This window comes from Callorhinus ursinus, unplaced genomic scaffold, assembly GCF_003265705.2.
Source record: "Callorhinus ursinus isolate GAN/ISIS: 27379988/994484 unplaced genomic scaffold, GSC_fseal_2.0 scaffold18, whole genome shotgun sequence".
Lineage (NCBI taxonomy): Eukaryota > Metazoa > Chordata > Mammalia > Carnivora > Otariidae > Callorhinus > Callorhinus ursinus.
Window position 1 is genome coordinate 25,186,258 of NW_027397080.1, and position 14,184 is coordinate 25,200,441.

Consider the following 14,184-nt stretch of genomic DNA (forward strand, 5'->3'; position numbering starts at 1 on the left):
TCCCATTTTATAGGTGCTGTAGCCAGCTCAGGGAGGGTCAGCAAACTGCAGAGTTCCCAGGTCCCTGAGGAGTCCAAGGCTTGGGAGGTTCTCTGTGAAGCCTCTCCTCCCCCAGCACGTCTTACATTTGGGAAGCTTCAGAAGAGGGGTGACCTGTTTCTTGGGCGGAAAAGCAGTGCTTCCCCCATCTTTAGGACATCGGTCTGGGGTCCTTCAGAGCCTCTCCTGGGCATAGGACTCCCATTGTTCCAGCCCCCCTCTTGTACCCCAGACTGGCCAAACCGGTTCTGGGGAAGGGGGGCGGGGAGCAGGCACGTTGAGACAGCCGCCTGCCCGCCTGCGAGGTTCCCTCCGCCTTCGCCTCCCCCTTCCCCGCCCCACACAATACCCAGGATCGTGCACTGCCCGGCTCAGGGGCCATGCTGACATAGCCCCCCGAGGACCCCGCTGCAACCCCAGAGCCCCCAGGTGGTCTGGAGCCCTGGACCGTGTCGGAGGCTGGACAGAGCTCCGTGGCTGAGGTAGGGCCCCACCCTGCTGCCTGCCGTCCCATTCTCCTCCCGCCAGTCTTCCTAGAGTGAGTCCTTTGTGCTGCCTGCCTGGCCTCTGATCCTGGCTCCCACCCACTAATGGCCTCCTGGGGCTCCATAGCCTGTTTGGCCTGGATCCCCTTTCCAGCCATGACCTTCCCCTCGGCTTTGTTCCTGAAGGGGCACAGGGGCCATGGCAGGGCCTTACTCCTCTGGCCATCGGGACAAGGGGGACCAGGGAGGGAGGCAGGGAAATCCTGGGCACAGGAAGCCAGAGGTGCTCTCCCTGAACCATAGTAGTATCCAGAGACCCTCTCTGCCAGCCTTGCCAAGTGGGCCCACTGTCCGTGTGATTAGCAGTGTCCACTGGATGGGGCCCTCCTTGGTCCCTGTCCTTCTCTGCCCACAGAGATACTCCTGATGACACGAGTTTCCTAGAGGGGGCAGCCAGGAGGGACCTTCCATGCTACTTTACAAATGGGGACACTGGGCCCCAGGAACAGGCTATGACTTCAACACTGGGGGTTGAACCTTGGCAGGGGTTTTCCCCTATGGGTTCCAGAATGACCATTGCCACTAGAGTATCCCGTGATCCTGTCTGGAGTAGGGAATGACCTGCTACTTGGGGCCAGTTCTCTTCCTGAGGTTTTTTTCCTTTATTTTTTTTTCTAGCAGAGATGAGCTGCACACAGTATGAACACAGTTCAACCCCTCCTTGGTCCCGAGCACTGAGGTTGAGCAGGCTACATCTTGGGAAGGCCACAGGGCTGGTATCCCAGCTAGATGGGTCATTCCCATTGCCTTTTGGTCTGGACAGAGGTGGAGGTTGACTCACCTCTGACGTTCCCTCTGGGGACCTGCCTCCAGCCTCCTCTCTACAGAAAACCTACCACCTTCCCCTGGCATCCACCCAGGCTTCCCTCTAAGCCTTTAATCGGGGGTGCTCCTGCCCCAAGGCTTCCATGTTTTTGCTCACTTACCCCTGTAACTCAGGAGGGCATGGGGGGGTGTGCTCCCCGCCTTCCAGGGGCTCCCTGAATCCAAGTGGAGAGGATCTCCCAGAATACAAGGGAGCAGAAGCACGTGTGTATTCTTGCACATGGGTCCCCACAGAAGCAAGTAGGACTTCTATGTTGAGGACTTCAGATTCCTGGCCCCTCTGGCAGGCAGTGGTCCCAAGTCTCCTTCCACATGCTCCTACAAAGAAGGGTGGGTCTCATTCTCACTGACTCAGTTTCCCCATCCGCGTGACGACCCAAGCCACCTGCTGACTAGAGAAAGACTAATCACAATACTCAGGAGAATGACTATCAACTACAAAGCTCCCACTCTGTGCCAGGGGCTTTACGTGTGCTATCATTAATTCTCGTATTAGTGTTTTAAAGCTGGCAGGACTAGCCTACTTACCAGATGAGGAAACAGAGACGTGCTCAGATGGACAGAGGTTTAAGGTACAAGTTAAGCTGTCCCTATGGCGAGGGTAACTGTCTCTTAGGAGCAGCCCCACCCCATCCCAGGCAGGGACTGAAGAGAGCAGGAGAGCAGCTGGGTGGCTCTGCAGATAGAGTGGTCCCCACCCCGGGTCCTCTCCTCCATCCCTCCCTCATCCCTCGGTCACTGACGCTGTCACTGTTTCTCTCAGGTCAAGATTTTCTCCCTGTCGATGTTTATTGGGTCCCTGGCTATTTCAGCCGGAACAGTTAGCCATTACTTCCTCCAGGAAGCCTTCCTGGAATGCTCAGATCAAGTTGAGCCCAGCGCTGATGGTTCCTCTGGCTTGGCTCCTGCCAACCCGGATTGTAACTGTTTTCATTTTCAGCTCCCTCACTAGACTGGCAACCCTGTGGGCTACAAAAAGTTTGTCCATCTGTCTCCCTGGGTTTTTCTGGGCTTTGCATCTGTCTCTGAGTATCTGGTCTGTGAAATTTTCAGTGTCTCTGTCTCTGTCTCCATCTCTGGGTCCCTGAATGTCTTGGCGTCTGTGGTTTCCTGGGTTTGAGTGTTTTGGGGTCTCCTGTTCTGAGATGCTGCCTAAAGGGTCTCCGTATCTCTGGGTCTCTATCTCTGTCTCTGTCCCCTGGGTCTCCTTGCCCTGCCAGGCTGGGCACTGCTCCTCTGGCCAGAGGGGGCCTCTGGGGGGGGGGTCCTTGCTGCCCCGCCTGCCCACAGTGAGGCCAGGCTAGGGTAGGCCCCCGCCCAGCCCGCTGCCTGCTCCCTCCCTCCCTACCGCTTGCCTCACCACAGGGTTTGATGAATCAAACTCTTTGTCTGGGTGGGATCTCCCCCAGCCAGCTGGGCAGAGAGAGGGCTTCTCCCGCCGGAGCAGGAGCAGAACAAGATCAGCAGCGGCCCTCGGCTGGAGAGGTGAGGGGCTGCAGGAGGGCAGCCGGTGGAGGGCCAGGGAGAAGGGCTGTGGGGGCGCGGATCCCTCTATCATTAGGCCTGTCCCGAGGCTCCAGCAGACTCCTTGGGGATGACTTCCTGCCCAGAGAGGACCCGGTCAGCCGGGCTCGATCCCTGGGGCTGGGAACCCCGGGTAGGGAAGAACCCCTCTCTCGCCCCAAGTGGGGGATCCAGGACATCTCCCTGCCCTTCTCCTGGGAGGGCCTAGCCTGATCTGGGTGGTGGCCCGGGTGCCGGTCTGTGACCCTCCCAGCCAGCTTGGCAGGGTGTGGGCACCACTCGGCGCTGAAGGCTGCAACTCTGGGCATGGTAGGGGAGGTTGGGTAACACCAAAGCAAGGACTTCTGGGCCCGTGTATTTGTGTCTGTATCTCAGTGTGTGAGTGTGAATGGAATAGGAGTGTGAGAAAGCTTGAGTGGGTACATAAATATCTGATGGGTCGGTGTGTGTGTGTGTGTGTGTGTGTGTGTGTGTGTGTGTGTGTGTGAATATATGTAGTTGTGTGAAAAGTGTGTGAATGCGTGAGCCTGTGGCTTTAAAGTGTCTGAGTGTACCTATGAAAGTGTGTATGTCCATGTGTGTACTTGGAAGAAAACGTGTGTGCATGTGCCTGGAACATACATGGATTGTGCGACAATGTATGTATGTGTGTCTGATCATAGGTCAGTGAGAGTTGAAAATGCACGAGGTGGTTAAAAGCGCAGACTCAGAAGCAAGACAGCCTGGGTGTGAATCCTGGCTCCCCCCATAGGCCAAATAACGTCTGTGCCTCACCTACCTCACCTATAAAATGGGGATAACAATAGCATCAACTCAGGGTTGTGAGGATTAAATGAAATAATATATATAAAGCACTTGCCACTTGCCCAGCACTTGCCACTCGGTAAGTGCCCAGTAAGTATTAGCTGTTACTATGCAGTTAGGTGTGTGCATGTGCGCACGTGTGCACACGAGGGTTGGTCCAGGCCTCTGAGACGGAGGTGGCTTGCTGGCCAGCCCTACTGTTCTATGTCTGCCTCTCATACCTTTTCCCGTGCAGGCCCAGGTGGGTGGCAGAGCAAAGGAGGAATGGACTGTGGGCCACCAGCCACCCTCAAGTCCCACCTGGCTGGGCCACGTGGCTCTGCCCGCCACCCGGTAGCCGTGTGCCAGCAGGAGAGCCTGTCCTTTGCAGAGTTGCCCGCCTTGCAGCCCCCCAGCCCTGTGTGTCTGGATCTCTTCCCTGTGGCCCCAGAGGAGCTGCGGGCTCCTGGCAGCCGCTGGTCCCTGGGGACCCCTGCTCCTCTCCAAGGGCTGCCATGGCCGCCATCCCCGGAAGTCCCAGACACCGACATCTCCACCGGTGGGGGGATGCGGCCTAGCAGGGCTGGCAGCTGGCCACACTGTCCTAGTGCCCAGCCCCCAGCTCTGGAGGGACCCTGGAGTCCCCAGCACCCACAGCCACAGCGCCGGGCCAGTCACGGCTCAGAGAAGAAGTCTGCCTGTGAGTCACTCTGGGTGAGGGGGTGGTGGCCCAGTGGGACAGACAGGGGAGAAGTCGGGTGGCTCTTTTAAGACTCATAAGCCCCAGAGTTCCCCAAACAGGCAGGACAAGTGTTAGATTCTAGAGAGAAGAGAATGGGAAATCAGGGAGGACTGGTGACTTGCTGGAGGTTGCACTGCAAATGAGTGGCTGTCCTGGGCTCCTTGGCCCTTTGCCCACTGCAGGCAGGCACTGTGCTCTCTCTGCTACCCCTCTTGTGGATCCTATTTTTGGGGTGCGGGGGGACCAGATCCTGGCAAAAACACTGACCTTTCCCTCAGAGGCTCAGGGCCACAGGGTAGCAGCAGCGGGGAGTGGAGAGAGCGCCCTGTGGATGCAGCGTGTGCTCTCGCCCCACTTCCCCGTAGGGCGCAAGATGCGGGTGTACCAGCGTGAAGAGCTCCCTGGCAGCCCTGAAGCCCATGCTGTCTTCCTGGAGCCTGGCCAGGCGGCAGAGCAGGCCCTGAGCACAGAGGAGCCTAGGCCACTGGAGCTGTCTGGACCCTCCCGAGGAGGCCTCGAGGGGCCTGAGCGGAGGCGCTTCTCAGCCTCTGAGCTGATGACCCGGCTGCACTCTTCCCTGCGCCTGGGGCGGAATTCAGCAGCCAGGGTGCTGACCCCAGGGTCAGGCACTGGTGCAGCTCGGGAAGGTACCAGCTTCTTCCCTGGGCCCTAAGAGCAGGCCACGAGCCAGAGGCAGCATGGGGCACGGCCCACACCTGAGACGGGGTGCTGGTCAGCTGAAGTGTGGCACCCCAGTGCCCAGCGCCATTCTTGGAGCCACCCACCCTCAGCTCTCGCCCTCTCCAGGAAAAGCATCTGGAAGGGAGTCGCGCAGTGTAGAGATGAGGGTGGACAGCCTGGCGATGCCAGCTCCTGTTGACCCCAGCGGGGGCCAGAGCGGCTGGCCCGAGCCCAGGTACCATCTCCCACTCCGCACTCGGTCCGAGGAGGGGTGCCGGCGAAGAAGGGCCCTGAACCTGTCCCTTTCCTAGGCTGGACACACCGGAAGAGCTGGCTCCGGGGTCCAGGAGCGCCAGCGAGCGGCGCCAGTCACGGTTTCTCCTTAACAGTACGTGGGAGGAAGGGGCTGGGGGGCTGCGGGTTTGGGGAGTTGAGAGGTTGGGATCTTGCGAGAGGGCGAGAGAGCGAGAGAGCTGAATCTCCGTAGCAAGCACAGTGGCTAGCACGCAGTGGGTGCGCATGCAGTGTTTCTGGAAGGAGTGAGTGAGTGAACGAGTTCACGGTGTCCCGCTACCCGAACCGTCCGAAAGGCTCGTTTAGTGAGGCGGGCTCTCGGGGCGCCGGGCAGGAGCCGGGCCGGGCAGGCGGGCGCCCCACGGCCCTCCCCCGCCCCTCTCCCCGCCCAGCGGTCCTCTACCAGGAATACAGCGACGTGGCCAGCGCCCGCGAACTGCGGCGGCAGCAGCGCGAGGAGGAGGGCCCCGGGGACGAGGCGGAGGGCGCGGAGGAGGGGCCCGGGCCGCCGCGCGCCAACCTCTCCCCGAGCAGCTCCTTCCGGGCGCAGCGCTCGGCGCGAGGCTCCACCTTCTCGCTGTGGCAGGACATCCCCGACGTGCGCGGCAGCGGCGTCCTGGCCACGCTGAGCCTGCGCGACTGCAAACTGCAGGAGGTGGGCGCCGGGGACCGGCGGGGCGGGGCCGGCGAGGCTGCCAGCCGGGGAGGCTGTCAGCCGGGGAGGTGGCCCTGGGGCCCGCAGGGGGCGGGGCCACCGAAGGGGCGGGGCCAGGAGGACGTTGTGGTGTGGGTGGTCCCTCAACTTAGCGGGGCCCCGGGCCCTGGGTTACCGGGCGAGCGGGACTGCACACTGCTGGAGGTGGGCGTGGGACCCAGCGGGGAAGGCGGGGCTACGAGAGGGCGGGGCCGGCGGGACCGTCTATGCGAAAGGTGGGTGCACGGACCTGACCAGGTGGGGCAGGCTACTGGCGGTGCCGGGAGCGCTGCCGCAGCCGTCGAGAGCGGCGGCTGGGCGGAGGGGTGGGGCTAGGGGCGGGGCCAACAGGGCCATTGGAGGGGCGGAGTCAGGCTGGGCCGGCCGAGGTGGGACGGCGAAAGCGAGGACCGGGAGGGGCAGGGCCTTCTGGAGAGAAAACGTCTGGTGGGCGAGGGACTGAGTGGGGCGGGGCTAAATGAAGCGCTCCCCACTGGAAGGGCAGGCCTGCTAGATGGAGCTAGGGGCTCAGGCAAGGTCTTCAGTTGAGTTTGAACAATTGCTCGCGGCTAGAGGTGGTCCCTTTCACCTGTCAGGCACCAGGTCATCGGAGGTGGGGCGTCTAAGGAGATGGTGTCCAGGGCTTGGACAGCAGGGGGAGGGGGAAAGGAATGGCGGAGTCGGGAGGGCGGGTGGTAAGTGAGGTCACAGTGTCCGGGGTGGCCTTGTCGGGCCCTTTCAACCCCGCCTCCACCCTCACTCAGGCCAAGTTTGAGCTGATCACGTCCGAGGCCTCATACATCCACAGCCTGTCGGTGGCCGTGGGCCACTTCTTAGGATCTGCTGAGCTGAGCGAATGTCTGGGGGTGCAGGACAAGCAATGGCTGTTCTCTAAACTACCCGAGGTCAAGAGCACCAGCGAGAGGTGTGGGAGTGGTCTGGTCAGGTGGGGGGGCGGGGGCAAAGCCTGTGATTGGCCCGGCTCCCAGGTCTGGGGTCTCTCGTTGGCCCTGACGCTGACCCCTCGCCGGACCCCTCAGGTTTCTGCAGGACCTGGAGCAGCGGCTAGAGGCAGATGTCCTGCGTTTCAGCGTGTGCGACATTGTGTTGCACCACTGTCCAGCCTTCCGCCGAGTGTACCTGCCCTACGTCACCAACCAGGCCTACCAGGAGCGCACCTACCAGCGCCTGCTGTAGGGTTGGAGGCTCTGAAGGGGGGGGTGGGGCGGGGCGGGGAAGATAAAGGGAGGCTTAGGCGGAAGGGTGTACGGAGGACCGGTGACCCGGGAGGGGGGTGGTTCCCTAACAGGGCTCTCTGACCTAGGATCAGTTTAGACCTAACCCCAAGGGGCAGGAAGGATGTGCCGAGAAGGTACCTGAAAAACCAAGAGGGTGGCTGGGGTCATGGATCCTGGCGGTTCATAGAATCGATGAGCCTATCTGTGACCCCAGGCCCCTCCCCATCTTCCAGCCTGGAGAACCCCAAGTTCCCTGGCATCCTGGCTCGCCTGGAGGAGTCTCCCGTATGCCAGCGTCTGCCCCTCACCTCCTTCCTTATCTTGCCATTTCAGAGGATCACACGCCTCAAGATGCTGGTGGAGGTACCTGGAGGGCACTGGGCTACAGTGAGGGCTATGGGGGGGGGGGATGTTGCTGTGCCTTCCACAGCCCCTCCTGGGTAAAGACGGGAGGGCAGGGTTATGGGTGGAGGTCCCGGCTTGCCTCATTGCACCGACCCCACCCTCCAGAACATCCTGAAGCGGACAGCACAGGGCTCTGAAGACGAAGATGTGGCCACCAAAGCCTTCAATGCACTCAAGGAGGTGAGCTCAGCTCCCCAGGGCCCCCCAGATTCCTGGCATATTTCTAAATGAGCCCCAGCCATCAGAGCCTCTGGTCCCCAGGTGGGAGAGCCTGAGGCTAGGCTCTGGGAGCAGGGGTGGGGGGGCCTCAGGTGACCCACCCACGGCCTCCCCAGCTGGTGCAAGAGTGCAATGCCAGTGTGCAGTCCATGAAGAGGACAGAGGAGCTCATCCACCTGAGCAAGAAGATCCACTTTGAGGGCAAGGTGCATGCCTGCTGCTGGCGGGATGGGGGCCACAAGGGTTGCTCTTGTTCCTTCCTTCCCTGAGCACGGCAGGCCAGTTCCTCGCTCCCCTGCCGCACCCCTGCCCTGTTCTGTGCTTTTTGCCCTGCTGTCCTGGGCCTGACCTGCCCTCCCCCTGGCCCCTTCCATCCTTCCAGATCTTCCCACTGATCTCTCAGGCCCGCTGGCTGGTTCGGCATGGGGAACTGATGGAACTGGCACCACTGCCCGCAGCGCCCCCAGCCAAGCTGAAGCTGTCCAGCAAGGCAGTCTACCTGCACCTCTTCAACGACTGCTTGCTGGTCTCTCGGCGGAAGGAGTGAGTCTGGGCAGGGTGCGGGAAGTAGATCGGAGCCAGGTCCCTTCTTCCCCGCCATGAGGCTCCCAAACAGTCCATCGCTAGGCCTGGGAGCCCCTGTCTGGGCTGCTGGCGTACCCTGAGCCTTGGCGGTTCCCCCAGAAAAGGCAGAGATGTGAGGCCAGTCCATTTTCCAGACCTGAGAACCAAGGGCTGGGCTGTCTGCAGAGCAGAGATTAAGAGCACTGTCCTGGAGTCCCAGCTGTGCCCTAACTCATCCTGAGAATGGCCGACATTTACTGACCCCCTGTCCTGTGCCAGGCATGCTGTGTGCACTCTTCTCTTCAGTCCTCTAACATCTCCCTGGAAATTAGGCTTCCTTGTTATTCTCAAGAGCATGGATCTAGTAAGTGCAGGAGCCAGGAGGCCAGGTCTGTCCGGTGTCCGATCCCAGGCTCTTAACCATTGTATTATCTTATTTTCCATCTGTAACATAGAGACTACCATGTAGGGACACTCAGTGTGATAATAATACATGGAAAGAGCTTAGCACAGTGCCTGGCATGCAGTGAACACTCAGTATTAGCTGTGACTGGTATCAGTTTGGGATGAGGGAGAAGTCTTTCTGAGTGAGGTAAGTCTTAAGGCTGGATGTGATGAAGAAAGGACTAAAGGACTTCTTAGACTATGGGAAGGGTTCATTCCTGGTTTATTCATTCATTCATTCACTAAAGTGTCACCCCGGTCCCGCAGGCTAGGGAAGTTTGCCGTGTTTGTCCATGCCAAGATGGCCGAGCTCCAGGTGAAGGATCTGAGCCTGAAGCTCCAAGGCATCCCCGGCCACGTGTTCCTCCTTCAGCTCCTCCATGGGCCCCACGCGAAGCACCAGTTCCTGCTGAGGGCCCGGACGGAGTGAGTGGGCTTGGGTGTGGGGAGAGAGGACCACCCCACCCCCCCGGGGCAGGCACAAGGCCTTTCAAGCCCGCCTGCGGGGACAGGGGGCATAAGGCAGGCCACGGGTGGAGCTGGTGTCCAGAGCCTTCCGGGCCTGCTCTCTCATGCTCAGAGCTGGGTGGGGCCCCGGCTTGGGGACCGACAGGGCTGTGGGGCGGGCCCTGGGGTGGGTCCTGAGTCTGGACATCATACCCTAATTCTCCCAGCCCTGTCTCACCACTCTGGCCCTGGGAGATTGCACTTTGCGCATTGTGACAACTCAGCCTCCCCCTCCCTAGAAGTGAGAAGCAGCGATGGATCTCAGCCATGTGCCCCTCCAGCTCCCAGGAGGAGAAGGAGGTCTTCAGCGAGGGCCAAGGTAGCAGCCTGCCTCCCCTTGCCCCACCCCCGCCCCCACCTCAAGGCCCGCATCCCCCCTGCTGGGTCCCTCACTCCTCTTCCCCTTTGCTCGCATCCTGGTGCCATGTTGCCTGCAGAGCCAGCAGGGAGAGAGATCAACCGGCCTGGGGCAGTCAGGGGCCGGCCTGGGGTCAGGGGTCGGCCTGGGGCAGTCAGGGGCCCAGGGGCAGATCCTTGGAAGAGGGACAACATTTACGTAGGCCAGGCCGACCCCCGTGTGCTCAGGTGACACCTTGGAGATGGCAAAGCCTTTTGTATGCTCCCATTTCATCCCCACAGAAACCCATTTTACAAGTTAGAAAACAGAGGTTCAGAGAGGTTAAAGTGACTTGTCCAAGTTCACCCAACTAGTAAGTGGCAGGCCTGCGGCTGGAGCCCGGGTCTGTCTCCACCTTCACTTCTGTTGCAAAGAGGGCAGAAACCAAAGTGGCCAGGGTGTGGGGGGTGAGGGACCAGCTCTGTTGATACAGAGGCTTCTCTCTGGGGTGTGAGTGAGGCCGGTAAGCCAGAGTGCTGCCCAGTCAGAGAGGGACCCTGATATAGTGGATACCAGGCTGCTCTTGAAGGTTTCTGAGCAGGGGAGTTAAGGCTGAGCTAACGAAGGGAAGGGAAAGGAACTTGTTTCTACCCATGCTTGCCATGCATCAGGCCCAGTGTAAGGGGCTTTTATACGCATTTAGTTTACTCAGTCCTCATGATAACCCTGTTAGGTAGACTCATTTTCTCATATCTGAGAAAACAGACTCAGAAGTGTTAAGTAACTTCCCCAAGGTCAGGCAGCCAGTGGGGAGCAGAGCTGGGATTCAAGCCAGGTCTGGCCCCAAAGCCTGTGGTTTTCGCAATACTGCCAGCCTGTCTACCATGGTAGAAAGAGCCTAGGGCCTAGATCGAAGCAGGTTCTCTGGCTTGGGCTAAGAGTCCTATTTGGTCTGTGGGGTGAGCATCCCACTCCAGAGAGGTGATCAGGGAAGGCCCCTGAAGGATGAAGAGGGGCAGCCTTTTCTGGGGGGGGGGTACTCCTGGAAGGAGGACAGGCAGTGCAAAGGCCCTGAGGCAGGAGGGAGCTGAGAACGTTGGGGGAACAGCAGGGCAGCTAGTGTTGCTGAGCTTCATGAGCAAGGGGCAGGGGGGAGGGGGAGGGGAAGAAGAGGGGAGGAGGGGAGGCTAGCGAGGACGCAATGCCAGACCATGCAGGGCTTTGTAGGCTGTGGGGAGGACTTTGGATTTTACTCAGAGGAGTGGGAAGGCCCAGTTGAGAAGGATGGATTAGAGGGAGCCCTGGAGTAGTAGCAGGGGCATAGGAAGGGGCCATTACTGTTTTGTGGGGGGTGTCTGGGGGCAGGTGGACACTGGCCTGGAGGTCAGCATCAAGGTGTTAGACTGAGCTGGGGAGGTGAGAGCCCTGGGCAATAACCGAAGCTGGGAGGGACTGGGTTCACCAAGGGCTTGTGTTTAGCGTAAGAGGACAGTGGTCAGGGTGGGCAGTAGGAGGCGTGGAGCAAATGAAGCGGCGGGAGCCACCACCCTCCGACCCCTTTCCTTCCTCCTCCTACCCCTCCCCGCCCCCAATCATCCCCCCCTGGGGACTCCCTCGCTCTCCCTTGGGCTGTCAGACCGCCCCCAGGTTCAGTGTGTCAGGACATACAAGGCTTTGCAGCCGGATGAGCTGACCCTGGAGAAGACTGACATCCTGGCCGTGAGGACCCAAACCAGTGATGGTAAGAGGGGCCTCCTGGGAAGGCCTCCCTGATGGGACACTGGGCAGGCAGGAGGTAGCCAGATGGCTAAGACATCACAGGAAAAGGTTGTGTGAGGGTTGATCAACAACCACAGCATGCAGGAATCAAGTTAACAAGAGGAGGAACTTCCCGCTTATAAAGCTGGAGGATTCAGAGTGACTGATGGGGAAGAATGGGAAATACCCTTCTTAGAGGCTGTCAGGAAAAACAGGTCAGATGTTCATCTACAGGACGGCCAGAGGCAGGGTCCTTCCTGGAACTGGGGTGCTGGGATGATGTCACCCCTGCCCCCGGGGTGCAGACAAGGCAGAACTGGCCCTGGAGTCCCTTTGATGCCACTGATGTTGCTCCTGGCCTGCGTGCCCCTAGGCTGGCTGGAGGGGGTCCGCCTGGCAGATGGCGAGAAGGGGTGGGTGCCCCAGGCCTACGTGGAAGAGATCAGCAGCCTCAGTGCCCGCCTTCGAAACCTCCGAGAGAATAAGCGGATCACAAGCGCCACGAGCAAACTGGGAGAGCCCCCCGCATGACAGGCAGCCATGGCTTGGGACGCCAGCTCCGTGCCCAGCTCCTGGACAGGTCTGCAGGGACCTGTAGTGTCCCAAGCCCCAGGCCACTGCTGGGGTTCCACGGCCTGGCGTCCAGAGTACAGCCCGTCCTCACACTCCAGGGCCGACACCAGTTTCTTCCTCCGGCAGAGGGACTGCACAGGTGACCTGTGACAGCTGGCAAGGACTGGGGCCTACTCCCTTCACGCTGCCTGACTCTTGGTCCCTCTGGCAGGGGCCCAGCTGAGGACAGCTCTCGTGCTGATGGGTGCTGGGACCTATATGTATATAGATATATCTATCTGGGGTCTTCTGGCCAGAGCCTGCATGGGCCCTGGTGGCTGTGACTTTTCTGTAAATAAACTCCCGTGATGCCTTTGCTTGGAGTCTGCGGGCTGTCTGATGCTGCCCCCAGCCCAGCCCCACTTCCTCCAACTAAAGGTCAGGAGGCTCTCTGTCTGCCTCCCAATGGGGAGAGTTCACCTCTTAACCAGAGGAGGAGACAGCAGGGCTGGGTATGAATGAGATAGCATTGGGCTGCAGTTGACAAAATACCCAATTCAACGAGGCTTGGAGACCGAAGAGACTTTAATGGCTCTTGTGTTTGCTTCTTACAGCTGCTGTAGCAAATGACCACAAACGAGATGACTTAAACCAATAGAAATGTATTCTCTGACTGTTCTGGAGGCCAGAAATCTAAAGTCAGTATCATTGGGCCCAAATCCAGGTGTCGGCAGGGCCGTGCTCTGCCCTGTAGCGGGGATGTGTTCCAGGGGAGAATGGTTCCTTGCCTCTTCCAGCTCTGGTGGCTACCAGCTTTCCTCGGCTTGTGGCCGCACCACTCAATCTCTGCCTCTGTGGTCACGTGGCCTTCTCCTCTGTGTGTCTGTGTCAGATCTACCTCTGCCTCCCAAGGATAAGGATACGTGGGATTGCATTTGGGGTCCACCCAGATAATCTATCTCATAATCCTTAACTTAAATCCCACCTGAAAAATCTATCTCCCCCCCCCTGTTTATCATAGAAGATAACATTTACAAGTTCTAGAGATTAGGATGTGGATATCATTTAGGGGACCCTTTCTCAGCCTACCACAGTTCTCATAACTAAGAAGTATATGGGCAGGGTGGGCTTCAAGCAAGGCTTGATCCAGGGGCTCCTTGATGTCACTGAGGACCCAGCTCTTGCCATTTTTTCTACTCGGTTGTCCTTGGTATTGTCTTCATCCTAAGGCTTCCAGGGGCTTCTTCATTCACATCCAACATGAAAGGAGGGGATTGTCTTTGTCCCAGCATTCCTTGTCAAAGTCCGGGGATGCTTTCTGATGAGACCAGCTTGGGTCACGTGGCTACCTCTGGGCTGATCACAGTGGCCAGGGGGCGGTGTGTGCTGACAGACCTAGCCCAGGTCATGTGCTTTAGCCCTGCAGCCAGGCTGGGGACTTACGTTTCTTGGAACCCCATGGATTCCCACGTGGAGTCTGATGGCTGCTGCAGAGGAGGGGTAGCTGCTGGGGAGGCCAATGTTCACTGAAACCCAAATCACCCAGGAGAGTAGAAGCACCTGGGAATGAGCTTGGAGATGTGAACACACCTGGGAGAACCAGAGCATCCTTCATCCCTCAAAAGGAGGTCATGGGGCAAGGAAAACGTGAGCCAGGTTGGTCCTAGAAGGCAAACATGGGCAGAGGGGGAGACGCTCAGACCCATGAAGAAGCTTTTGGGAATGACTTTCTAACCTGAGATGGTGCAGGGAGGGTGGAGCGTATGGGCCAAGGGGGCAGACACATTTGAATTTGAATCCTGGTTCAGACATTTATATTTATACCCATGTGATTTTTTTTAATCTTTTTTTTTTTAAGACTTTATTTATTTGACAGAGACAGCGAGAGCAGGAACACAAGCAGGGGGAGTGGGAGAGGGAGAAGCAGGCTTCCCAATGAGCAGGGAGCCCGATGTGGGGCTCGTTCCCAGGACCCTGGGATCATGACCTGAGCTGAAGGCAAATGCTTAACAACTGAGCCACCCGGGCACCCC

The 14,184-nt window shown here is 59.2% G+C and overlaps 1 protein-coding gene across 1 annotated transcript in view; it reads left to right on the plus strand.

Annotated features, from left to right (window-relative positions):
* The first annotated feature begins 411 nt into the window (after positions 1 to 411).
* The window catches only part of ARHGEF19 (Rho guanine nucleotide exchange factor 19), a 21,569-nt gene continuing 7,796 nt past the window's right edge, over positions 412 to 14,184 (plus strand). Inside the window, exons 1-17 of the mRNA XM_025856548.2 lie at positions 412 to 521; positions 2,819 to 2,894; positions 3,973 to 4,416; positions 4,824 to 5,105; positions 5,266 to 5,374; positions 5,451 to 5,527; positions 5,826 to 6,088; positions 6,892 to 7,052; positions 7,168 to 7,320; positions 7,599 to 7,728; positions 7,876 to 7,950; positions 8,106 to 8,195; positions 8,372 to 8,532; positions 9,265 to 9,423; positions 9,744 to 9,823; positions 11,478 to 11,582; positions 11,973 to 12,849. Coding sequence (XP_025712333.2) covers positions 4,002 to 4,416; positions 4,824 to 5,105; positions 5,266 to 5,374; positions 5,451 to 5,527; positions 5,826 to 6,088; positions 6,892 to 7,052; positions 7,168 to 7,320; positions 7,599 to 7,728; positions 7,876 to 7,950; positions 8,106 to 8,195; positions 8,372 to 8,532; positions 9,265 to 9,423; positions 9,744 to 9,823; positions 11,478 to 11,582; positions 11,973 to 12,130 — 2,418 coding nt within the window. The 5' untranslated portion in view covers positions 412 to 521; positions 2,819 to 2,894; positions 3,973 to 4,001 and the 3' untranslated portion in view covers positions 12,131 to 12,849. The remainder of the gene's footprint in view (positions 522 to 2,818; positions 2,895 to 3,972; positions 4,417 to 4,823; positions 5,106 to 5,265; positions 5,375 to 5,450; positions 5,528 to 5,825; positions 6,089 to 6,891; positions 7,053 to 7,167; positions 7,321 to 7,598; positions 7,729 to 7,875; positions 7,951 to 8,105; positions 8,196 to 8,371; positions 8,533 to 9,264; positions 9,424 to 9,743; positions 9,824 to 11,477; positions 11,583 to 11,972; positions 12,850 to 14,184) is intronic.